This window comes from Pelodiscus sinensis, chromosome 2, assembly GCF_052426305.1.
Source record: "Pelodiscus sinensis isolate ZL-2025 chromosome 2, ASM5242630v1, whole genome shotgun sequence".
NCBI lineage: Eukaryota > Metazoa > Chordata > Testudines > Trionychidae > Pelodiscus > Pelodiscus sinensis.
Window position 1 is genome coordinate 99,755,929 of NC_143053.1, and position 27,433 is coordinate 99,783,361.

At 38.3% G+C, this 27,433-nt stretch overlaps 2 protein-coding genes across 23 annotated transcripts in view; one reads left to right on the top strand and one right to left on the bottom strand.

Moving 5' to 3' along the window:
* ZNF236 (zinc finger protein 236) overlaps positions 1-27,433 on the top strand; it is a 221,643-nt gene that overhangs the window by 158,403 nt on the left and 35,807 nt on the right. For 16 of the 18 annotated variants that reach the window (XM_075921084.2, XM_089776337.1, XM_089776340.1 and 13 more), the window contains 2 exons: positions 1,535-7,572; positions 13,700-14,019. The gene's annotated coding sequence lies outside the window, so the exon portion shown is untranslated. The remainder of the gene's footprint in view (positions 1-1,534; positions 7,573-13,699; positions 14,020-27,433) is intronic. The other 2 variants (XM_089776344.1, XM_089776348.1) reach the window with 1 other exon arrangement.
* The window catches only part of MBP (myelin basic protein), a 169,056-nt gene continuing 148,764 nt past the window's right edge, over positions 7,142-27,433 (bottom strand). For 4 of the 5 annotated variants that reach the window (XM_075921091.2, XM_075921093.2, XM_075921092.2 and 1 more), the window contains exons 5-9: positions 15,013-15,117; positions 13,207-13,242; positions 12,531-12,563; positions 9,216-9,341; positions 7,142-7,535 (exon numbers count right to left, since the gene is read on the bottom strand). In XM_075921091.2, coding sequence (XP_075777206.1) covers positions 7,479-7,535; positions 9,216-9,341; positions 12,531-12,563; positions 13,207-13,242; positions 15,013-15,117 — 357 coding nt within the window. In that variant the 3' untranslated portion in view covers positions 7,142-7,478. The remainder of the gene's footprint in view (positions 7,536-9,215; positions 9,342-12,530; positions 12,564-13,206; positions 13,243-15,012; positions 15,118-27,433) is intronic. The other variant, XM_075921095.2, reaches the window with a different exon arrangement.

The window sequence follows — 27,433 nt, forward strand, 5'->3', positions numbered from 1 at the left end:
ACAGCTTTTGACTAAATCCCCCATCATGGACAATAGTATAAGCATACAGAGGATGCAAGGGAGTATGGCTCCAGCTATCCTAAATATGCATAGTATGACTAATAAGATCACTAAGGAAGCAAATCAGTGGAGTTTAAATCTATAAATATAGAAGGGGATAAGCTGTTACAAATGTAAACTGCTTAATCCTCATAATGCTCTTGTGTAAAGTAAACGAGGAAAGGAAAAATAAAAGTTTAAGGTGTTAGGACATTGACAATGAAAAAACTATGAAGAAAGCTCTCACAAGAAAGATGCTTAAAATTAGACTGAGAAACACTAGAAAATATTTATGGAATAATCCCTGACTAATATAAATAGATGATTCAAAGTCTCTTCCATGTATAGTTTGTGATTCTGCCTTTTATGATTCATTATAATAAAATGGTCTAACAATTTAGTTTTCTAAGTGCACCGTAATATTCAGCAGTAACAGTTTGAGATGGATCTTCATCCTTGGGTGGGACAATTAGTTTGTGGCTGTCGAGATTGCTACAACATTTAACTGTTAAAACTGTTCAGTTTCCTTATTACAAGTTATCTATGTACTTCAAATCCAATGGATAATGAAAGAAATTAGTTTACAGAGAAAATGTGCTTTTTTTTTTTTAGATCCAATTATTTTTGCTTCTTTTAGAGCAGGGATGAGGAGCCTCAGGCCCAGGGACCGGATGCAGCCCCTGGCTTGCTTGGATCTGGCCCCTGATGCTTGGGGCTCCCTCCCCTCCCCCCCATGCCCAGTATGGGGGAGCCTGTGATGGTGTTTCAATACCCCGTAAGGATGGAACACACAAAATCTACTAGCCTGGGCCCCCTAAGGCTCTATTGTGCAAGGGGGATGTTAGGAGTGTCTGTCTTCTTCTTAGTTAGGGGGGCCATATCGTTGAGGGTTTGGGTTTTTTTTTTTTTTTTTTTTTTTGCTTCTCACTTGTGTGTGGGACTCCTCCCTAACCCCCGACTGATTTTTCTGTGGGTCAGTGGCCCACGACCCTAAAAAAGTTTTCCACTCCTGTTTTAGACATTTGTTTCTTCTTTGCTTTTTAATGTAGAATAAAACATTTAGTTTTTTCATGAGAGGAACCTTTTTGTTCCTCTTGGATGTTTACTAATAGGCTGTGTTGATGCATTAATTTAAGTTTGTTTTTCATTTCTGCAGAAAACAGTCTTTTAAATGCTAAACAAACTTCAATCCAGAATGACACAGTGGCATTATATACTAACATGTGCTCAAAATTATATACTAATAGCTGTGCTCAAAATGACTAGGAGTCCACAGAAATAGCACTTTTTCCCTAGAAAGATTGAAGCTTTATCTCTTCTGCAATAATCAGTAAAAATAAATAAAACATGACTTAGAATTATATATGCCTAGTGACTCATGAAGCACCCATTTTTCCCCACTGTTGTCCATCATAAGTTGTCTCCATGATAGCAACATCCTTTTCAGTTGTCCTGTGATACTTTATTCATTCTTCATGCTTTCTCTTCCCTCTAGTTGGAATACAATCGAAGATGTAGGTTGTGCTTTCCCCATGGGATAGCCTGATGACATGGGCAGACTAGCTGAGTTTTCTCTAGCTGAGTGATTAAGACCACAAGTCTACTGAACTGTGTAGTGCAGTGGTGCCACATTGTTTACACAACTCTGCCAATGAATTCCCAGTATAATTTCTCAAACCATGAGGACAGTGCACTGAGAATCAAAGAATTCCAGTTGAAAGTGAAAGGGTCTCTCCACAAGGAGGAGTTTAGCCTAAAGTCTGCACACACCTATTTGGAATGGACATGAGAAACACATCTCAAAGAACTACAGATAAAAGAGGTAGGTAACCATTTTTTACTTGAATATTAGAAAAAGTTTTTGGAAACTCGTCTAGCATGCTGCCTCAGCTTCTCTTACTTTGTTCTCTATATACTGTCTCTCATTTCTTCTCACTGATTTTCTGACTTACTGATCTTTGTGCCATGTTCTTGCAGCAGAATAGCTATTTTAGTTCTGACTCATTCTTGTTGAACTTTCTTCTTAAATATTTCCATTCTTCTTTCTGAGATCTTCTAACCCTCACTGTAGTCCCAGTTGCATCCACGCTTACTTCTTTGAAAAATTGCCATTGTTCTTCTCCACATTTGGAACTCATGGATGATACAGCATCTCTCTTAAGCTCTGAGGAAGATTTACTGTCATGTTTATGCAGATGCTTCCTTTGCTTATGGCTAGGTCCCAGCATGGGACCCATAGCAGTTGGAGGTTCACTCGTTGTTTGTTCAGACTGATGTATGGTGTGGGGCTTCTGGATCCAACTGCAGCCCGTGCAGCAGTGCTTCTTAAGGTGAGAGAGCTTGGCCTTCCCAGGTAGCAGAAAAGGAGAGGCAGATACTGCACTTGAATCCAACGTGGGTGAAACCCAAACTATGTAGGCAGTGCTGTTTCTTGTTGAAAATGAGTGAGGGCAGGAAGCACAAATATTAAATCCCAGTGTCTTTGGAATGATCTAGTACCCAAGCATGAGGCGGAGAGAAAGAGGCTGCTGGGAAAACTACTGAAATAGCATTTCCACGCTCCTTAAATCCCAGGAAAACTGCGTCTAACATTGAAATCTGCTGCTACCAAAAATGCTAATTAGGTATAAGAACAGTCTTTATTGCGAAACTTGTAAAGTGCATTGTACAGTTGCATAAGGACACAATTTTCCCATATCCTTTATTATATCAGAAAATATTTAATTTACTACTAACTTAAATCTCATAATTGATTACCAAGGTTATCTAATGGTATTCTATGACTCACAACTCAGTTGCTATCATCCTGATACATTTAATGCAGTGTTCCAGTAAGCTAAAATACAGAATACTTCTGTCATTAAAAAGTAGTTGCCCATAGTGAGCTTTGGGACAGTATATATTGCACATGACCATGGGTCTCAATAGTAGAATTGGCCTGCAGAGCCCATGATGGTAGTATCTCCTATTATCCCCCAAATGTGCAGGACCTAGAAATTAGAGAATGATCTTAGTATTTTCATTTTTCACAAAAGTAAACTTCTTACCCAATTCCTGGGAAATATCAACTGATCACAAGGTTTTAAAGCCTGTCACCAGTTTTTCCTAATTTATTTATGATATGCTCACACCTACTACTCCCTATAATGTTCTGTTTGTTTTGTAGTCAGGGAAAATCCTGACTCTGTTTCCCTAGAATTTTAGGAAAGGCTCACATTTTAGAAGGTTAATACATTAAAATGAGCAATATTGAAGAATATAAAGTAATACTTTGCTTAATAATTCATTGATAGAAAGGGATAACTCAGAGAGCTGCTGCAAGTAAAGTCTAGGTCCAGAAGCTGACCATAGCAATAATTTATGTGACTGATTTAGACATGAGAATCTGGGAGAAAAGGTGAAAAGCAGTGAATTGGTATTAACAAGGAAACTGAAGTAGATGAGGATTATGGGGGAATATGATAAGAGGAGGCAGGTGGCATCTGAGAAGAACTGAACATTATGGCTACGTCTACACTAGCATTTTTGTGGAAGAGGAAATGCAAACGCATAGTATCATTTACATAGTCTCTTCCGATCCGTTTTGCGGAAGAAGTTTTTTGCAGGAAAAAAAACGCAGTATAGACGGGGGAAAAAACCCTTTTGCACGAGATCCCGTATACTTGATTTTTTGAGGGATAAGGGATCTTGTGCCGAAGGGTTTTTTTGCACAAAATGGCCCGTGTACACTGCATTTTTTCTGAAAAAAACCTCTTCTGTAAAACAGATCGGAAGAGACTATGCAAATGAGAACGAGAAATGCTAATGAGCGCTTCATTTGCATTTCCTCTTCCGCAGAAATGGTACAGTATAGACATAGCCTAGGAGGCCAACACTACTATAGGTTGGAACCTCTCTAGTCCAGCACCCTTGAACAAGAGCACTTGCCAAACCATGGGAGGTCATTATTGTTTAACAGCATTTCTAACATTTCCACTGCTTACTGGGATCTTAGAAGACATTTAGGGGTAAATTAGAGCTAAATAACAGCACAGAACACAGAGCCAGGACTGGTGGCTGTAAACCAACTTTATGGAACTACCGGAAACTTGGCCATACCCATGCTAAGTAGACATCCAGCTAACTAAAATCATGCCAGACAGTGGATGTTGCCAGATCAGAGTTTACCAGATTAGAGAGGTTCAGTCTGTGTTAGGAGCATCTGGGAAGGAAGATTTAGGAATGGACAGCTCACCACTGGTCAGAGATATTTGATCTGAAGGTTCAGACCTCTTGTGGGTGATGTCTTGCAAGCCACATTTTTGCCTGTGTTTTCCTGAAATTTTGAGAGCAAGATTTTTGGCAGGAAAGGGAAAGCAATACCCAGTTGTAGCTTGAAGAGCCAGATTGTACATGTTAGTTGTGGGCAAGGTATCTCAAAGAAGTGGAGAGATAGGAATCCTCCCTTCCTTTTCCAGATCGTGATGTTGCTGTAGAGCTGCTCAATGGCCACCAGTGTAGCCTTAAGAGTTGTAATATTTCTTTTGGTTTATACTTTCTCCCTTCATATGTGGAATGGTGGGTGGACACGTGCCTACTTTCAGACCCTGGTCTCTTCCATCCCACTTAAAACCCCCTTGCTTGGAAATAGTGTAGATGCCCAGTCTTGTGTTTCTCATTGCAGTAAACTATCATCTTTGTATCTGAAAAATACATTGATTATACCATTTTCAGAGGTGGCAAAGCCAGAAGTTAACTAGACTTCAAAAAAGACAGGTTTGCAGAGGTAGTAGATTTTTAAATTTAAAAAAAAAATCTTTTTTTTTTTTTTTTTACCTACATTACTAAAAGTGTTGTTTTACCAAATAACACACGCATGCCTCCAGTAGTTTTTAAAGCTTAAAAAAACCCAAACTGGTCCAAATGTCATTACAAGTTGATTATTTTATTTCAATAATGAAAGTTTTTAAAAGCTGTATTTTTACATTTTTATGAACAGTACACATTTAAATTAAAATTCACTATTATTTTGTGGAGTATACATCTCAAGGAAGCTACGTAGAGAAAAATTCACATAGCCAATGGCTGCACCACAGTATAACTGGTGTGGGGGGATCACGTTTTCCAGCTTGCCAGGGGAAAGGGAGTATAACTTTAAAAGTGTTGGTGGGAAGCACAGATACCACTGCAAAAGCAGCATGGGTCAGTGTTTTGTCTTATTCTTCAGGGACCGGAAGGGCTGGGGAATTGATAAAGGATAAGCCTGGCAAGAGAAAACCCTTTTCCCTAGATCAGATGGAGTAACACCCATTCTCACACTCTGGGAAGTGTCAGAATAGCAGATTTAGTCAGAATCACTGTAGGCACTGCACTTTCTTGTGGGGCTAGGAAGGAATTTTTCCCTCACTACCAGATTAACAAAGCTGCAGTAAGAGAATTTGCATTCTTCACAGCATGTTCTGGTTTGAGGTGGAGGTTAGTTGTGGTGAGTAGGGAAGAGAGTTAGGCTATGATATCACAAAGTGTGGGGCAGATGTCCAGTGCAGGTACTCCATAGGGAAAGTATACAGTGATCACATAAATGGCTAGGTAAACAACTTACAGGAGTCATTGGTTTAAAGGAGTTGGGGGGAGTTGATGCACCTATGACTCGGATGGCAGGGAGCCACCCCCTTCTTCCTTTATAGTCCACCTTATCCCTCCTTTTGAAAATGGGGGGACGATGGTAGGCTCCATACAATAGACTGGGAAGGAGAGTTGGTCAAAGTCCCCAGGTAGATATAGAAATGATCATGGAGTTGCCTGCATTGTATATGCTATCTGCTGGCTATTCCCAAACATCTAATAATAATGTTACAGCCTAGTTAAGCCATATCCACTGTCTCCTGTCCTTCTTTCAGTGTAGCCAGACAAAAATATTGCACAAGGAATACATAATAGGTGTATGTTTAACATTTTTGCTGTTTTTCCATTTTCTTTTGTTTCTATGTTTTCCTACCCTCTCATCTTTCACTACTCTTAATGGACAGTGCTTTAAATCTACACTAGATTTAGAGACAAAATAGAATTAACAACATATAGTGTATGTCAGTTGACATTAACATTGGCTACTTCTGACAATCATTAGCATAGCTGAAACTGAGTGCCAACTTAGCATTAAATATAGAGTTTACAAAGTATATGCTAAAATAAAAACACTGATTCAGTAAAGGAGGGTAGTCTCACAAAATATTAACGTTTGTTATAAAACAGTGCAATTCAGAAGAGCTTTTTTCTTACATATGGTTGGAAATACCATTACCACATGTATACATTTTAGTAGACTTGTGAACAATTAATGTCTAAATCTAATTCATTAGTTAGCATTTATTTCTATAAGGCAACTACATACACGTTCACAGTAGTTTTCTACTAGTTTGCTTTGGTGCACTGCCATTAAAGGCATCTATTTTGTCAAGAGGACAAGCTTGCCAAGTTAAACACTGCTGCAGTAACAAGAAAACTACTAGTAATTCTAACTTGAGATGTGCAGGACTATTTGAAATCTCAATACTGACGGGCTTTATTTCTTTCACAAATTAGACTATTTTTTGTTTTATTCTTTAACTGCTAAAGGAATGCTGTTGGAGAAGTGTCTGGAGCAACAGTGACATGCAGTGGTCACTTGCAATCTTCTTAGATGTTTCTTATATGGGAATATTCCTTGTTTTTTTGTTGTAAGACATTAGTCTAACCCAAGTTTGAAATCCTCTCTCTCTTTCTCTCTCGGCTGCTCTTAATTCTAAAGGTTTGGGTGTGATGAGCAATTTGTAGGAATAAGGAATTTCCTTATTACTACTGCTTTGCAACTCATTGATACTATAACAGCTGCCCTGGCCCACGTTTCACATACCTTGAACGTCCAAAATGTATTAAACCTTTCTATGACTGCCTAATCCTGTTATGAAAAGTAAAATATTGTGAGAAGTGACATTAAACAAAAATAAACCCAAACCAAAAACAAAACGGTGTTCGGATAAACAGTCCGTACAACTTCTGCACACATTTTTTACAGCAGTGTTTAAGAAATCCTTTAATAGCAGTGCTCAGAAACCAAGACAGTTTCTCTGCATTTGTAACTATAGGGGTCAGTGAAAAGGAAATCAGAAGACTTGTGGGCTGTGGAAAAAAAATAAAATCTAAAATGCAGTTGGGACATCCTGAAGAAGAATGAATAACGTGAGGGATCTTATTTTATCTGAAATATTGAAGGTAGCAAATAAAGCTTCTTTGTATATTTCATTCATTCAACTGTTGGTCAGGGACTGCCAATAATAGTTTATAAGATCCTACTGCATGCACAACTCAAATGACATTAAGTAACAGGTTGTTTCTATCTATTTAATTCTTGCAATTATTAAAATTTTAGGCAGTTATATTATGAAGCAGAGTACATGATCCTTGAATGGCATCTTAGAGCTTCAGCGTCTAGCAACTGGAGAACCAGACCGTGATCCAGGTCGGGAACCAGATCCTCCCTGTGGCAAGGAGAAAAAAATCAAATTGCTTAGAAAGGTATGGCACTCTTATATGTGTATATGTATTAAGTTCAAAAAAAGCTAGGTTCCAGTATTATAAACTCCTAATAAAATCCAGAATCCATTGTTTCTAGTGACTGTCTTTGCATAAGTCTGTATATTATGTCACTAAATTAACTGAATGCTTGACATTTTAGTTTTGCTTCTAAGGGATGAGTATTTTTGTTAATTACATTTTCAAGTAGGATGTGTGTGTCCTAATTAAGCACCTCCATTGCTAGCATTTCTGTAATAACAATTTTGTTCAAATGAATGGAGTCTTAATTAAATTATTATGAAGCTAGAGAAATTGAGAGTGCTGGTAAAGACCATGTCAAGAAGAAACTTGACCTGGTTTTAGCCTTATCTTTTGCAGGTGTACACACCTTGGAAATGTTATAATATGGGCATGCACCCTTTGAAGGGCCAAATTTCTGAGCTCACCAGAGTATAAGCATTTGCAACCACAAAATCCACATTAACACTTGCAATTGAACAATTCTGTGTCCTTTTTTTAAATGAAAAGCTCAAGTTGTAGCACACAAAGTACAAGAACAGATTTCTAGAGGGATGAAGGTAAAGGGTGAATATCTGGACCATTTTGCATAAAATTAGAAAAGAAATTAACAGGAAAAGCAATAGCCAAATTTTAACTGACGCTATCAGTTCTTCTTCAAGTTATGACACAAATGGGAAGACATATTGGGGCAAATATGAAAATCAGTCTCCAAATGTGAATGCTTCTTTTGGCTTTCCCTGGACATATATCATTCCTTTTCTTAAAGATCCTTACAAGTCATGCACCTTTGGGGAATTAAAACCACTCTTAGTGCTATACAGCTAGGTACTGTTTTATGCTAAGGCAGACATACATCTTTATATTTTAGATGGCATAGATGGGCTTCTTTCAGTTGTGACTGCTGGTGACAGTGCCGCTGGGTCTGTTTTTTGGGAATATGCTAGAGATGGAAGTGAATTATTCTTCTAATTTCCATCTTGAACGTAGCCTCACTCCTAATTGCATTATTTACTAGTAGTGGGAAATTGTTGTTATCTGGCCATAGAGGAAGAAAAATAAATACTTCATATTCTTTTTTGTTTAGACATAGGAGTAATAATCAGTTTAGGTTTTCATTTCCTTTTTACCCCTGACCTTCTTTGGAAACTATTAGGCCATATACTGCCTTTTATTTTTATTCAAAATGTTTGTTAGGATCCAGAGATGGTTAATGTTGGAGAACATTAGAGATGTATTTTACTACTGTTACAGAGAAGGAAATCTTGGGCCAATTCTGCTCTTTAGATATTCTGATGTAAAATCCAGAATAGCTCCATTAAATTGAAGAAGTTGCTCTCACATTATCACCAATGAAAGCAGAATTTGATCCCCTGACTTCTGATTGGCATGGTCAATCAAATCAGAACTCAATACATTTCAATTATACTTCAGTTCTGAATATGGTTTATAAAACAATGTCAAGCACAAGTTGGCTTCATACAAACATAGTATCTGCTCAATTTTATTTGTAACTCAAGACAAGTTTTACTGTAACAGTGATATTAAACAGATTGAACTAGAGAGTCATTATGCTTTTGTGTAGGCTCAATTTTTCATTTATTGCAAGTTTACTTGTACTTTACCAGTTTAAAGATTTTGGAAAGAGTGCCCTGGCCATCATGGTATGATCCCTTATGTCCCTTGTAAGCAGATTTATGCTCAGAAAATTTGCCACTTCCTCCATATCCTGGCTTATGTCCTTCACCTCCCTAGAAGAAAGACCATAGATGTCAGCTGAGTTCACACCAGTTTCCTTTATTTTGCAACTGCTGGAATGTAATGCTGTCAAATTAGTCAAGTAGTTGAAAGAGTGGGAGGGGAAAAAATCTAAATGGTGAACGTGCAACTCTGAATCCCAAACTTTGTCTGTAACAGAAAAACCAAAAACCAATAATCAGAACAGAATAGTTGTATTGTCAAATGCACTCTGTGAATGGAAAATGAAATAGGAACTCTTCAACTATGAGTCTTGAAAAATAAACCTATTAACTTAAAATGTTTATCCTTTTGAGAGAACTCTACTGAATAGCACAAAAGGGTGGGAAGAACAAAAATATTTTGATCAACATGCAGATTTTACATGCAGCTATATTTCTCTTAGAAATATAAATTACATTTTCAAGAGTTTTTCAAACATTTACACTTAAGCACGAAAATCGTTGGTGAAAAAAGTTGTTTCTGAAAGTCATTTCGCTTCATTACAAAGTAACTACCTAGGGAAAAGGAGGAGTACTAGAACAGGTTTCACAAACATATTCCCTTGTGAACCTAGGGAAAGACACTTCCAACCAACTTCTTGTTGGCAATGTTGTGCGCAAATCGTGATTTTAGAGGTCTATTCCAAACACACACAAAATCAGCAAACTAACTTTTATGTAAGTATGTATGTATTTATTTTATTTGCTGAATCGTTTCATCATTAGGCTCTGCAAAAACAGAACTGTAAACTTGGGTTTTAATTATTGTTTTTAATTAATTTAATGCTTATTAAAGTTGTTAGATTGAAAGTTGTAGGCACTGGATCCCTCCAGGTACAAACAAGAGTGTAATTCAGTGTCCATGCCTAATCGCTCACTGGCCTATTTATGGAAACTGCCAATACTGTGCTGTTACCAAATGTGATAAGGAAACTTATCCATTAAGAATTAGACTCACACCATCAAATCAGTGCACAAAGGCAATCGCACAATTGCCAAATGATAATGATTTTCAGAGTTAACCTAGAATCAAACAAGTAGCACAGCAGTAAAAAGAGAACCTAATTTGTTGTCATGTCTCCTGTACTACCCAGTAAGAATTTCAGTGTGTAGCCATTTACACAATTAACTGATAAGCCTAAATTTATTGGTTAATCTTAATGGTTACATGCACTTCCCCTTGCTGCCTCTGTATCAGAGGTAGCAAGGTGGGAGTAGGTGGAAGCCAGTGCCAATGGGGAGCCAGCTTCTGTTTCCCTGAATCACATCTCCTCCCTCCTGCTGCCTCACTCAGAGGCAGCAGTGCAGGGGAGGAGAGAAGCAGGTAGGACTGGTGTTCGAGGGGCAGCCATCTTAAAAGCTGGCTCCCCTTGAGCCCTGCTCCTGTGGAGCCACGTCTCTTCCTCCCCCCGCATGCTGACTCCTTGCATGTACTGGCACCCACGGAGCTGCTCTCCTGCTCTCTGCTGCTTCTGTAGCGCACGCAGGAAGCAGCTTTTGAGCCGGCTGCCAGCGTATACCAACTTCCACAGAGCTGCCTGCCCCCTGTGCTGCTGCCTCTCTACCAGAGGCAGTGAGGGGTAGAGGTGGATGCAGATGAGAGCTGATGCTTGCAGGGATCTGGCTTAAAAGCTGGTTCCCTGTGAGCACCAGCTCCCACCTGCCTCAGTCCATGTAAACACGTAACTGATGAACTTTTTGGTGGTTACATGTTTACACAAATACACGATTTTTAACATCCCTACTACCCAGTTGCCCATCAACAAACATTTCTGCTTTTTCTGAGTCTTAAGAAATAACTCGTATAAGAAATGGGGTGAAATATCCTTTTCCCTTACCTCCTGAAAGAGGCTGAAGCCTGCCCAGGAGGGCCAGCTTCATAATTTGAGAAAAACAATTCTGGAGTAAAGGAAGTAGCAAATTCTGAGTAAAAGAAAGTTGAAAGGCTAGAGACAGATAAGCAAAGGACAATGAGTGTGTGCTTGAAATTTTGCATCCCTTAATCATTCACAATGCAGGAGTGAAGTTTGTGGTATCATGCTTCCTTGATTTTTCCCTGTCCGTGCTAAAAGCCAAATTTATATTTAATTCATTGAGATATCCTTTGTTGTTAAGCAATAAAGTAGAATCAATAAATTCACAGATCTGTTCAGATTCAATTATGGCTATCAATCTTGTTTACAAAAAAGCTAAAAAAAGACTAGCTTAACTTTTTGAGAATAAGAGATACCTACTTTTAAATTTATAAACTTGGCAGGGAATATCCTTTGTTTCTAAATCACTTAAGTCCTGTATTGTGTAGCAGCAGTTTCCCAAATGTCCCTGGGCCTGATCATGCTTGCATTGAAGTTAGTGGCAAAATGCCACTCCATCTCAAAAGAAGCAGGATTGGGCCTAGTCTAGATTCAATGCTGTAATCATTCAACATTCTCTGCTCCTAATTGCTTCAGTTGTGTGGACCTGATTATGCAGCTATTCAGAGCTCACCCCGGCTTCAATGGAATTCATGCTGCTGGTGGGAATAGTGAACTGTGGCCAATGGGAGCTATGAGCACCTGCGCCTGCAGATACTTATTTAAAGAAACAGTCTGTTGACCTGCCACCGGCTAACCCTGATGAACCATGTGCAACCAGTGTGCCGAAGGTTCCCCCTCCTGTTTATAAACATAACTGTAAAAAGAACCTATATAATAAACAGTAGTATTGATCTCTTTTTTTTTTTTAAAGGAATTGCAAAAACATATGACATAAATGTTCACCCCAAGGACAATATTAGCATATAGGAAAAAATCAGGCCTGTGCAAAAAGTTCCCCAGCTCTTGTAACCCTATTCCCAATTCTTCCCCACCCCACAAAAAGAAAAGACAAAGCAGTTAAGTCTTCCAGGAGCCTTAAAAGAAAACAGATAGTTTTGCCATGCAGCAGAGGTGCTCCATTTGTGCTAAAGCAAAATAGTTTAGATCACTGAAAAGTTGATAAGCTTCTGAATAAGAGCAAGCAACAAAATTACAACCAGCTATACAAGTTGCTGTGTAGGAGGGGGAAAGTGGATCAAAAGGAATAAAGCAAAACAAACACTAAAATCAAGACCAAAACATGAATGTCAAATTACTGCAGCAGCTTGAAAGGCAATGGTGAAAGATATATTTTGGTCTTGGTAAACCAAAATGGCTGTGAATAGAAAGCACATTCATCACCTACCCAGCTAAATCTGGCGAGGGATAATCCTCTCCCCTGTACATGTAAGAAACAGAAACAGTGATATGATGATCACCATGAAACAAAGGGTGCTCAAGATAGGTGAGAAGAAAAGAGAGTAACCACGAACAGAACTGGTCAAATAATAGAAGCATAAGTTTATGAACAATTGTATGAAATTAAAAATATCAACATTCACAATTTATGCTATTTGATCTACAAAGCCAATTAAATAATATTAAAGACAATTCTTAAATGATTATTTGAATGGAAAAAAGGACAAAATTCACAAATGGAATTACTTGCAAAAATTATTTGACCCACTCTGGTTTAACAACTCAGTTTACTTACAATTAACAACACGGATCATCTTGTAATCACTTCAGCTACTTTTAGACATTCTTAGGGTTGGCTGAAGAATATGTTTTAACAAATTATTCATAATATTTTACATTTAATTCATGAATCTCAAGATGAATGGGCAAGCTGTGTTGTTGCCATTTATAGAGATCACACAGTACGTCAGCGTTAAAATCGGGAATAGAGTTTAGGTCTCCTGACTCCTACTCCCATGTTCTAAACATGGGTGCTGATACCTTCATAGTAAACTAAAATGGCCAGCTGAACAGGTACATATTTAACCACCATAATTAGATGGGATCTTGGGAAATACACTTACCTTTGCCTGTACAGGGGGTGGTGTCCTAGGTGACACCTAAAAAGCAACAGAAAAAATCATAAAACAGAAGCAACAGTAGATCTAGTACAATCATCAAATATTTGTTCTTCATCCTATAATTTGGATAATATCTGATTTCATCTTCCTTCCCGTTGTTGTAAGAATACCTTTCAGCTTTCTCAACAGAATATATAGTGGACCTATTTTGAAAGCTAATTTAAGCAGAATTCACCAGCATAAAAAATGAAAAAGATACTAGGTCCAATAATATGTCTAGGACTGAAATGAACTTTTTAAGCATACCCACTATATGTCCCTCATTTTAGGTTCTAATTTGTGTACCTCCTTCAGCACATTGTTGGTATGTTCCTTTTATTATGGATTCATCCAAAACCATTAGCCTGTACTGTTTAAGGTGTTTTTGGTTTTTGTGGGGGCGGGGCATGACTAACTTTCTCATGTTTGCCTTTTGTGTCTTTGTTCCACATTTCAGCCTCACCAAATGGAGAGGTCTGCTTTAAAGAGAATGAAGAAGGGAAAAGGGATTATTTGTGCTGCCAGTGATCATCTCTCAGCTATGATACATTTGAAGAGACTTCTTTCTAGTGGGAAGCACTCTGAAGTGCTTTCAAGGATTATTAGGCTCAGGTGGCAAAATGTTTGATATCATTGTACAGTTTTCAGGGATACCATTTTGTAGAGGGAGATGCAGCTTTACAGTTATTTCTCTGGTTGTATGGGGCTTTTCCATATTAGTATGAAGATATCCAGATTAAAAGCTGAAGAAAATCTGTCTCAAATAATATCACTGAGGTAGGGAATCAAATCTGGGCTTTTTTGTTTTTGACTTCAAAATAAAAGCCTTGAGTCTTGCTTTTCTCTTACAATTGAATTAATTTGTTAAATCCGCTAAGTGCTATTTTAGATGGACTATGCTTTCAACACTACTGAGCTTTTATAAACAAAACAAAAAGTTGATTGTGGCTTACTTCAGGAAAGGAAAATAAAAAACTTGCAAATGGTAAGCTGTGTAATAGCATTGGAACTGGAATACTGTTTGAATTTCAGTACATTAATGGTGGAATTGCCTACTTTCATCCAAAAAAATTTTATATTAAAGCTCCTGGTTTTGTGTATCAAAGTAATTCAGATATAAAGTATAATTATTCCCTCAAAGGCACAGAACGTTTTGTCTACATTCTCAGTTGAAACAAAATGAATAACCTTCATATAGGTTGAACCTTCCTGGTCCAGCACCTTTAGGACCTGGGTAGCCCTGGATCAGCGAATTTGCCAGACCAGGGGAGGTCAATGCACCAGGACATCGCTTTTTCTTCTGGCTACCTTGCTATTGCCTGGGGCTCTGCCCTCCCTCCTGCTGCCATTGGGGGGCACAGCTCCGCTGTCCTCCCCCCAGCTCCTGGTGCCAACCAAGTCTTCACACAGCAGCTCCGCTGTCACCAGGGACTCTCACCAGTGCCCCCCCTGCTGCTATCCAGGGCTCCACGCTCTGTCTGGTGGCTCTGCTACTGCCAGAGGCTTTCCCCAGAGGCTTTCCCCAGGGACCTGCTGCAGCCAGGAGCTCTCCCCAGCGGACCTGCTGCCACCCTGGACTCCACTCTCTTGGCCTTGCTACTCTGGCAATGCTCCTGCCCTCACAGGGTCACCCCGACAATGCCGGCTCAGGGATGTTGATGGACCAGGGAAGTCCGGATTACGGAGTTTCAACCTGTACTGTTTAATGAATCTGCCAGCGAATCTCAAATTACATTTAATTCTGCCAGAGAACCATGAAGAGAAACTTACGATGTTCTTGAAGAAATGGACTACTGGGTTGTCATCACCAGGCCGCCCATGCTGAGACCTCTGGGGCATGGAACCTACATGGCTAGCTCTGGCTGCATGTATGTCCTGAAATACATGATGGATATATTAGTGCGTTGAAGACCAAAATAAATGATGATAATTTGAAGAGTGGACGCACCAAGAGGCATGCTCACAGAATAAAAGTGAAAGAAAAGAGGATGGAAACTGTCAGTAAAACTAATAAGAAATCTAGCGCTTATAATCCAGTTTCTTTAGTGCTATAAAGAGCCACACGCTTTTTATGTAAGAGCACAATTAAGTAATACATAAGAATCTTGTGTTCATATCTGTGTGTGTGTGTGTGCGTGTGCGTACACACAACATTATTGAGATCCAGTATTTCCTGCATTAGGTTGAAGTGTTCCATAATAGAAGTTAAATATTTTCCTTCCTTATAAATGGAGTAATAAAATTAGAGGTGCGAACTGAAATGGAAAAAAGGTCTCTTAGGTTTTGGAGTCAGTCTCTGTGCTACAACAATAATGAGCTGAGTAGCACCTCTTTTCACTTCTAATGTGCAATACAAATTCCAAACTTTCAAATTTCTGTCAATGGAAGAGCAACCTTATTTTAACTTGATGAGCGTTAAATGCAACTGATAGCATTAACTCATCTAAGCAGGTGATGAGGAGAAAAATCCAAAAAGTCAGAGGCAGAGCAAGAATAAGACTACTAAATTAATGGAGAGTTACTAACACAACAGTTACCTGTGATAAATGTTCCATGCCACAGTGAAAATGGTATCTGCTCTGTTATATGCAGTTGATCGTACATCTTGAGTTAGCATCACAAACATGGAAATAAGAATTGTTAGATGTGTCTGATCTGTGCTAAATTCATGAACAGCAGAGGGAGAGCTTTGTTTTTTGATAAACATAGTAAAGGCCACAGCGTAAATTTCAAAAGAACCAAACTAAATCACCCGAGAATAGAGAAAACCCTGAAGACAAGGTGACGTAAAGCATGACTACTTCCCGGAATATCTAATAGTATTCAGAACATTCATATTGATACGTTTCTTGCTACTTGGTAAGATCAAGCATATCTGCTGTACAAAAATGGAAAGATTCTAAATTGATATGAAAAGAGAGAACTTATTTTGTTATTAAGAGCAAAACACTCAACCTTTCTGTAAAATGAGACATTGTAATCTGCTTGACAGAGTACTAGATGTGAACCCAAGACTCCTGAATCTTATCATCAATCCTATTGCGGACTGATTGTATTCATGATCTTTGCCAAATTACCACTCTGGATCAGAATTTTAAAGATATTTCAGCACCTGAGGATGCAAATAGGCACCTAGTAGGATTTTCAAAAAACACCTTGCTGTCCTAACACCTAATGGGGCTAAATGGGAACTTCTGAAAATCCTACTAGGTACCACTCTGCATCTTTAATTGCCGAAGTATCTTTAAAAGTGTTGGCCCACAGATGCTGTTTGCCAAATACCACCAACCTGTCAGGGCAGGGAGTTTTAAAAAATTAGGATGAAAATAAAAAGCATCATTCCTCTTGGTGTAACTATGAGCACTGCATGTAATAGAATCCTTAGGGAAAAAAGTTTTAAATTAGTTACTGCAGGCAAGTTCAGTTCATTATGTATTTGGTTTGCTCTCTCTGTGATGATGGTGTTAATGATTATACAACTTAAAGTAGTACTTTAATTGATTTTATTGTAATTAAGGGATTTCTATAAGATTATGCAATTATCATGCACTTCCTCTCACAATTAGCTTTACTTTGCCATGCCACTTTTTAGACAGAGCAATGGATTCACCACATATTGCAAAGACAGGAAGTTTGAAAATAAGAATACAGCAAAGGAATTAGGGATTAACAGGTGGTAAGAAAGTTATTTAAAAATCTGTAGCTAATAAAGGATTATAGTCAGATAGTGATTATGTTTTTTGAAACCAGAAATATGGATCCCACTTGTGGTGTATGGATGTCCGAGCACAGTGACTCAGAATGCTGTCGCTCTTGGCATCTTTACAATTTCACACACTACTAAAAGCACAAAGAGCAGGTGATTGCTTAGTTCCCTAGAATGGACCAAGGCAGAACAGCCAAAAAAAGAATAGTATCCCCATTCTATTTAGTTAGTTAATTAGGATACGTACTTTTTATTTATTGTAGCTTCAGTGTTCAGTAGTATTAGGCTGCCTCTATACTACAAGGTAAGTGTGTGATTCCCATACTTACGTACACCTACAGTATAACTGCTACAGCACAAGTAGTGGCAGCAGAGACTTGATTTAGTGGTTCCAAGTATTAACTCACCTGGAACAGGTGGTCGCATATTTAACACAGCTAAGCCATGTCTCCACTGTCGCGACTCATGCTGCCGCAGCATCTCTTTCTCTTTGTGTTACTTGAGCGAGCTCTTTTTAAGATATGTGAAATCAAGCCAGGGAAATCGCACTCCTAGTTCATAGTGTGGATTTATCTTTAATATTACTACTTATTTTTTTAAAGGGAAAAAAGTTACATTTTAATTATATTTGTTTTTAATTAGTATAGTAGGATTTTAGTTGAGATATGGTAGAAATGAGGTTTCCCCAGGCTTTCGACGATGCCCCTCTAAGGGGCGAAGAGAGTACGGGTTGTACCTCCCAGGTTCAGCACCCTCGGTACCCGACCGGCCACAAATGAGGGATTTTGCTGGACCAGGGAAGGTCATTTTTGCCCCTTCCCGCTGCCATGGCCTTGTTGCCAGCCTCTGAGCCACTTTCCCCCTACTGCCGGCCTCTCTGTGTGCAGGCTTCTGGCACCAAAGTAGCAGCCTCACTGCTGCATGCACAGCCCCATTGCCAGGCTCCCGCCCCTCTGGGCAGCCCCCTTGTTGGGGTCCAGTTGCATCGCCGGGTGGAAGCCTCACTGAGCAGCTCTGCTGCCTCCCACTCTCACTAGGTAGCTACTCTGAGTAGCGGTGGGGCTGTCGGGCTTTATGCTGCACTGCTGAGCAGACCCACTCCCAGTTTCCTGGCCCCACTGCTAGGCAGCCCGCAGTCTGACTCCTGGCCTCAGGGAGCAGCCTTCTAGTGTCACTGCGCTCCTGGTTGTGTTGCCAGGTGGCCCCGCTGCCGGGCTCCTGACCCCACCACTGGACAAACCCAGTGTCTCAGTCTTGTTAGTCAGTTTCTTTACTGGGCTCCAGACCCGCTGCAGCCTCCCAGCCACCAGCCCTCCATGGGACACTCTGGTCCTGGAAATCCATGGTCTTTCCGGACCAGGGATGTTGCTGGACCAGAAAGTCCCAGTTAAGAGCAGTTCAGCCTGTACCATTCTCCTAATGGACACTCATGCTAAGTGTCTTTATTGCCTGGGTAAAGAGCATGTTGTTGCTAAGCATGTGATCTGTAAACCTTCTAAGATGCTCATGCAGAAAGAGTGACAGTCCAGTACCTTTCTCATGGAGAGATACATAAGTGCACACCCAGATCCTGAGCAAAGACAAAGCTGAGGAAGTTCCTGTCTGCCAACGCAGTCTATCCATGACCTAGTCACCAGAGCTCAAGAGCAACAGAGAGACCTAGAGAGGCTTTGCAAATGATTTTGGAGCAGTCAGAAATCCCTGTTGTCCAAGAAGTGAGAGACTCTAAATCTGTTATTCATGACTCTTGTCTGTGGTGCCTGGCAGGAGAAAGTCACCTTCCAAGGAATCAATATAGTCAGTACGGAGGAGACCAGTGCCCAAGTCCTCAGTGTCATGTTGGGTACTCACAGAAGAGAGCACATAGAGTTAGACTCATAGACTTTAAGGTCAGAAGGGACCATTATGATCATCTAGTCTGACCCCCTGCACAATGCAGGCCACAGAATCTCACCCACCCCTCCTAGAATAATCCTCTCACCTATATCTCAGATATTGAAGCCTTCAAATAATTTGAAGACCCCAAGATGCAGAGAATCCTCCAGCTGTGATCTGTACCCCATGCTACAGAAGAAGGCGAAAAACCTACAGGGCCTCTGCCAATCTACCCAGATGAAAGTTTTAAGACTATGGTTTAGAACTTATTGGAACCATCCCTCTTAGCACCAGTGCATCAATTACAATCTACGCTGGCATTGTCTTTAGCAGCACTGGTTTTGATGAGAGCATCTCACTTGGTATCTTGTTTGGCATGCTGTAGTGTAGTTGTAGTCCTGTTGCTCCCAGGGTACTAGAGAGAGAAGGTAGGCGAGGCAATATTGGACCAACTTCTCTTGTGAGAGAGATAAGAAAAGCTCTGTGTGGCTCAAGAGCCTTCTCACCAACAGAAAATGATCCATAAAAGGTATTACCTCATCCAGCTCTCTCACTCAGCATGAGCAGTTTCAGCATTTCAGAGCCTTCAACGCAGCTAAATGAGACAGGATGCCTCAATTTAGATGCCCTTTGAAGGGGATCCACAGCACCAAGAGATTTATTTCTCTCTTGGATATTAGAATAATTCCAGAGTGTGGTTTACCATTGTTAAAATCTTGTAGTTCTGCACCGTCTAAATCTCCTTTCCGTGAAAGATCAAGGATACCTGTGATGAAGATTCCTCTTCATCAACATAACAATAGGATTGCAGCTGGAAGTCCTACTCAAATTTTAAAATCCCCGGTTGTGCTATCAATAGAAGGATTTTCGTTTTATTCCAGTGGGAGTCCTGTCCCCCCAACCTAACAAGCCAACAAAAAGAAAAAAAATCAGAAAAAATACAAAGGAGCCTTTTTGAAGGTTAAAGTTTAAATTCTAATTGCTTTCCTTAGAATCGCAAAATTGGATGGCTGTGTTGTAACTACATGGTCCACAAACTTGGCCATATTGCGATATGGTTGAAATATCTGCAGCACTCAGGAAGAATCCTCCACACAGTATATGGAGTATATGTAGAAGTCGCCTAATTTAATTTTTCAGATGTCACATCATTTCCTGTTTAGATTTTGGAAACAAAGGAACGTCATCATTCTAGCGATGAAGAGTTATCAGTTCACCAAGATTAATTTGGTTGTCCACATTCTTATTCTTCTTCACCTGAGAAGACTTTTTCATCCACTGTGCCTCTGATAATTGATAGTTTTATAATGTTTTAGGAAGTATTGAAATGCATATGGAAAACACTGGAGATGTTACGAGATGTGCATCATGGTTTTCTTCATCAGATTTAGGTAGGGAAGTACTGACAAGCATTGAAGATTTGCCATTTTGATGGAGCTTGTTTAGTACAAAATCAATGAGACCTTGAGTTCATTAAAAGACTTATGATCCGCTCTTACATTTTTAGTTTTCTTATCCACCTGCATTTAGGAAGAAACAGTATGTCCATGTTCTTTTCAAAACATTGGACTACTAAACTTCCTCATACATTTACCAGCAGAGATTTTCTGACCAATCCAAAAGAAGATTAAGATACAAAAAGAAAAGATTGATTCAATTGTTCTCTGATCTCCTAATAATGTCCAGTGAACAGTTTACCGCATTGCTAATTCAGTACGGTATATCATCACAGAACCACAGCTTACTCCTACACTCAAATTATATCACTATATCTCATTGTCTGGGTAATTTCCAGATGTCCTCATTAGATAAGAAACTGTTCTTCAGCAGTACTAACTTCAAAGCAGGAAACAACATTTTGCAAGTGGTTTGTCTTTTGTTCTGAGTCATAGCTAAGGATCATATTCCTTCTTGGTATATTCTGTTCTAATAATCTTGAATAATTTGTTGCATTTTAAGTACTTGGGTATATTTGTTGTTTCAATTAAAATGATTTGGCAGTGATCTCAGCATTTCATCCACAGGTAGAAGGGGGTCTGTTTTTTTGTTTTTGTTTTTTTCATTCATCAGCAGATTTTTCAGGCACTTAGTTTGAGTTATTACTCCTGTAAGAAAGATTGCTCAAACATGTGATTTAAATCTAGTGCTTTCCTCTGCAATGGAACTCCCTTTAGAATCGCTAGGAGGCTGCCCAATTCAGCAATTTTGGAATAAAAGTGGCATTTTTGGTGGCTCAGCAAGTAGATTAAGTGAACTTCAAACATTAATTATAAACTCTCCTTACACAGCTCTTCATACAGACAGGGTGATTGAGACATCATCTGTCCTTCATTCCAAAAGTAGTATTGGACTTTCATGTCAGTTTATTAATTTACCAGTCTTGTTTCCAAGACCTCATTCATCTCAGCTGAAGTTAAATTGCATGTGTATCTTGAATGTTAAACAATAATGGTTCTGCTATCTAGATAAAACAAAAAAATTATTGTATGACTTCAACTTTTTATTGTTTATGAAAATAAATCTAAAGGGAGAGCTAATTCATCTCAGAAGCTTTCAAAATGGGCATCTGATTGTATTAGGACAGTATATTATATTATAAAGTAAGTCCTTTAAACATTCTAAAGTTGATAGTCAATACTGTAGATTTGCAGAGCAGCAACCAGAACTTGAGTACCTACATTTACAAAGCGTTGTTCATTAGTGAAAGATTCTAAATTGGTTGCCCATTTTCGAAACAAGGGTTTGCTGTCTTTTTTCAATTAACTGTTTGCTCTCACCTCCATTTAGGTTGACTGCTAGTTAATCACTGTGACTGCGATGTACTCAAAGAAAGAGCGGTTACTTACCTTAAATGAACTGTGGTTCTTTAAGAAGTCTGTACATGTTGCCCCGGTACCTTCCTTCCTGCAGTTTTGTCTTATACAATGGATTTTGGGTGGCGAAGGAGCTGACTGACAATTAAAGTCACTGTTCTTTTTGTGCTTTTAGAAGGCAGATCATGAGGCCTGACCCCTACTGGAGTAGTGAAAATGTTCTAAGCTATTGCTCTGGTCTGGGGCAACCATACACCATGACTGGGTTATACACTTGCAGATATCTCAAAGATGCTCATCTAAGTAAACAAGAGATAGCAGGCAAAGCTTCACTAATATGTATTCCCATGGAATAAAAATGTGTGTGTGTCATGTTTTGAACTCTACTATACCTCTCTTTTAAATCATTCCCAGCTTCTTTCCCCCACCTTTCCCTAAATTATATTTTAATTATTTGCTATGATTTTATTTTGCATTTATCTAGTTAAAAAACCCTGTAAGCCTTCATTAATTAGACTTAACTAGACGGTGTGCAGTGGCAAATTTGAAGTTTCTGGCTAGAGGCCTGAGATACTGGTTCTTTGTAGATTAAATAAAATGGAATTAGAAAGTTAGATATGAAAATTGTCATGAATAACATTTAAAATCTTGTTTAGAAATGTGTACTTGTTATATTAATGTTAACAAGGATAAATACCCGTGTAATAGGAATGATTATATTTGTTCCATTTACTGTATGTTAGTCATGACTTAAAAATTAGACTAAGTAACCATGCAGCTCTGTAATTAGTTATTGGCATACAATATATGCCAATAATCTGGTTTATTGACTAGGGTATCATGCAAGGTATGCATTCATTGAATTAAGTATTATTGGATGTAGATTTTGCGGTTTGTAGTGCTAAAAAATTCATTATAACAGTTTTTTGATGTGGTCCTTTTTTAGAGGGGTGAGCTAGTTGATTATGGGTCCTAAAACCAAGAAGTGAGCTGTTGTTTTTGCTGATCATCCTGTGACAGAGTTAAGTTGATCAGCTCTCTAGATGCAGTGCATGCTTCATATTTTAGCCTCTGTCAACACATTATTCTAAACCCTTAATTTAGGGTGCATTTGTGAAGAGCTGTATTTACTCCCCTTTTCAGCAGCACTTTGTGCTTTTTATTACTCTGCATATTCTAAGACTCAAAACCAACGAAAAATAAAGTTAAATTGGAAAAAAACATTCTTACAACCACAAAAACAAAAGAAAAAGAATAGCTTACCACCAACCTATGAAAATTAATTCACTAAAAAAAGCCATAATGCAGTTTCTGAGGATGCTTAAGAGAGAAATCAAAATATCAATTAAATTAAAGGCAGTATTGTACGTGCCTTATGAAGGAGAAAGTAAAACATAACCCCTGCTGAGTTATTTACTCAATTTTTGTTAATGTAAGGCTTGAAATTAATTCATCCAGTCTATGAATTTTGTATTCTTACATGCTGGAGTCTGCCATACACTAGTTTAGTTTTGAAATAGATGCTAGGCACTAATATGAGAACTTAATAAATAATGAAGGGCACACTGCACATCAGCTATATTTTTAAAAGAGGCCATATTTACCCTTTGCTGCTTCCTTGTGATACTGGAAGTTTCCACTTAGTACAGTGAGATCTAAGTCTCTATCACCAGATGGAGCTGTGACACACAGATTGCCAGTTAAAGTCTGCAGCACATTATCAGACAGTTTCACAGGATTTTCCATGTCTCTCACCTATTATGAATGTTAAGCTTCTGCATCAGATTTAATATTGTGCAGTGCTTCCAACCCCTCAGGTAATCATTAATAAGGCAAGATTTGTTTCCCTATCTTACATTCAGTGAACATGTTCACAAAGTCTAGTCTTGATTTGAGAATCTTTGACCGACTGACTGACTGAATGAATTGGTTTACAAACCAATTTGCTTGCAGGTACATTTTAAAACAGTGTGCTGACATTAAATTGTATGAGTTTTACACTGTTGTCAACAGTTAACAAAGAGCCAGACTTCTGTCCAAACTGTGTATACAGAAACCAGAACCTGATCTACAACAACAAAAAAATGTAGGCTAGCCTAGCTACACTGCTCAAGGGTGTGAAAAATTAACCCCTGAGAGATGTAGTTAGTCCAAAGGAAGCCCTGGAGCAGACACTGCTAAATTAATGGAAGAATTTGTCAACTTTATGCTTCTCAAAAGGTGGATTAACTGCAGTGATGAAAAAATCCTTTCCATTGCTGTAGCACGTTTACACTGCAGCAGTGCCACCATAGAGCTTGTAGAGTAGACATACCCAAAGACTCAATTCCTCAATATTTACAGGAAGTTTGGTGTTTGAGGCTCAGTCAGCTGGCAGTAGTAAATGAGCTGTGCTCTGTGTTCCAGGGAAAGAAAACCTTAGGTCTCTCTCAGCTTGACTAGTTTCACAGCACAGCGTGGGCCTGTTTTTGTATAATACAGTGTGAGAGAGCTGCCTAGACCTAGATTCCAGTGTATCATTTCAGAATGAAGTCGCTATACTAGATATATAGGATGACTTACTTTTTAAAAAGAAGCTTCTAAGAATTTCTTGGTGAAACTTAATTAATTATCCAAGAACAGCTTTTCATTTCACTTTATTATACTCTGTATCTAAAGTAATAGGCCAAAAATTTTCAACTCAGATTACTTTCCAAAATCCCTGTTCAGGAGTGGCCCGATTTGTAAAGGTTCTGAATACCTGCCTCTCAAATCAACTTTAAAGGGAATTGTGGATGCACAGCTCTTCTGAAATCAGATCTCCTCTTTGGGTGCATAAATATGAGTCTAGTTTTTGGAACCCAAATTCAGAAATGTTGTCTGTAGCTGTGTTTATTCTGTGCCATCAGCTGAAAAGCGTGTGAGAACTCTTTGGGTAGTTTATTGCTGGTGATTTTTGGAATTCCAATGACGTTTATTTTATTCATTAAAATGGGGAAAAGTCACATTGCTGTGACCCACTACATTACAACTATCCCATAATTGAGATTTTGATGTTCTTACTGTAGGTGAAAGAACCAGTTCAAAATATGTACTTTTGGGCTTTCTTTTTGAGCTTTTGCCTCCCACATTTTGAGAATTTGTTAAAATGTCTCACCACCTCCTTGGATTTATTAGCAAGCAGTTAGATATTTAACTCATCACTACCAATGATGTTCGTTTATCCATAGCCACAACTGTATTCATCATCTTGAATGGGAAGTACTCTCATGAGTAAAATTACACATGCAGATTTGAGCAGTAAAATGTCCTTTTTGTTTCAGGAAGCAAAAGTTGGATTCTGCCATACTCATTTAAATTTCATGAATATTGGCCTTACAACCTTGTATAATTGGGCTCCAAGTCAGACAGACACAAAGAAATAACCTTGAGTTTATTGCAAAGGGAAATACACAGAAAGTACTTTAATTATTAATAGCAGTTGTACCATTATGTGTATTCCCTGTACTAAAAATTTACCTCAATTCTCTGACACATGCATTGACAGTACCCACGTTAACATGCCTCAGAGAAACAGTAAAGCTCATTTTTCAACACAGGATATGATTTCATTCATGTAGAAACACACTGGGGAAAGCGGGGAAGTTTTTAATTTAGTGTTTAAATCTCTGCCATGATATTAGGATTTTCAGATAAAACAGTGTTTATTTTTTATTTGCAGAAAGCAGCTCTCCCTTTATGATGATTTATAAACCATAATCTGTTAGTGTACACATCTGTTTCACTATCTTATTTTACACTTTATCGTTAAACTAATATTACTCTTAATAGCATTTGTCAACCTTTTGTGATTACTTTATTGTAATCAGTAGCAGGCATGTAAGAGGTGGTACTACAACATATCCCACAAAATACTTGTCTGACTTCCCTTCGTACAAACATGATGCTAGATACTGCAGTACTGCTCATGCAATTCAACAAATTATATTTTCAAATGCATGAAGTCTTTTAATTGAATTTATCTTCCATTGTACCTTTAAAAATCTTACTGTATCAGGAGTGCGCCTATAACAATTCAATACATAATTGAGCAAGTAAATGTGCTCTCAGGCCTCTAATCAGTAAAAATTAACAAATGTATTAGTGACAATAATATTCTGATGATTAAGATGATAGTGTCTGGTTTAAATTCATTTTAGAATAATTTCTAGCCTTTGTTATAACGACACATCTGGAATTTAGATGAGAACTGAAATAATTTTTAAAATCTAATTTAAACAATGTTGTGAAAAGTACTTTTCAAATTTCTTCAAGTGGAGGATGAAAATGAACTAATTATTTTAATTATGGGTACAAACAAACTGTTTTAATACTGATAAAAGCAAAACATGGGCCATATTTACAGGATGGGGGAAACAGTATTCTTGGAAGCAGTAACAATGAAAAAAACATTGTTGGTTGTGGAATATAATCAGCGGAACATGTGTTCCCTGTGTAATACTGTAGTTAAAAGGGCTAATGTAGTCCTTGGATGCATAAGCACAGGAATCTTGAGTAGAAGTGGAGAGGTTAGGTTATCTCTGTATTTGGCACTGTTTGTGACTTTTGCTGGAGTAATGTCTACAATTCTAGAAGGATGTTGATAAATTGAAGGGGGTTCAGAGAAAAGCCGCAAGAATGATAAAGGATAAGAAAACATGCCTTGTTATGATATACTCGGGGATCTCAGTCAATTTAGCATAACAAAGATGAGGTCAAGTGTTAACTCAATTATAGTCTGTAGGTATCTACATGGAGTACAAATATTTGATAATGGGCTTCTTGATCTGCAGAAAAAGGTATAATACAATCCAATGGCTAGAAATTTAAGCTAAACAGATTCAAACTGGAAATGAGGTGCTCATTTTAACAGTGAGTGTAATTAACCACTGGAATAATGTATTAAGAGTAGTAGTGGATTCTCTGTCATATAAAAACAGCCAGTCCTCATTTAAAAATTGTCTAAGAGATATACTCTAGTGATTATTTGGGGAAAGCTCTGTGGCCTATGTTTTAGAAGAGGTCAGAGAAGATTATTACAATGGTCTCTTTCGGCCTTGGAATCTGTGAACTGTACATTGTATTTAGTTTCCTAGAAATCTCACTTTATAGCTGTCATGCATTAGCACAAAATCAGAGTTTGACCTTTGAATATTGAAATAATGTTCATTTGGAATTTAAAAAGAACAAAAACACTCCTTGAAATCTTTCAATATTCTGTAAATTTTAAAGTAATATATTTTTTCCAAATGCTACGTTTCAGGCCAAATTTGCATCACAGGGTCCTTTTCAGAGGAAAATGCTTTAAAGTTATTTTATTGGTGTTAGATTATTTTTAAAGGAAAACATGTTTGAAGGGACTCAATTTGTGATGAAGAAACATGACCATGAGGGACTGAAGTGATACTTCCAGCTCATTTTATATGGTATACCAAACAGACAATTTTTGAAAGTTAACTAGGTCTTAATTTTCTCTGACTGGGCACCCTCTGCTCCCACTGATGTTGCAGGATCTGATACCGTGCAGTATAAGGTTCCTAGGCTGGGTATGAACTAATAATGTAGAAGCGAAAAGTTCTATTACTAGTCTCCTGAACATTTAGCTCCACGGTCCTCTGCCCCTGACTGTGTAATGAGTAACCCATTTATTTTGTCTTGCCAAATAGATTTGAGGATGCTCTCTTAATAACATCTCTATTGTCATTAATTTAAATAAAGACCCTTCCCTATTAGTTTTCTGAAATTGGGCTTAAATCGTGAGTAAGAGATTTTATTGTCA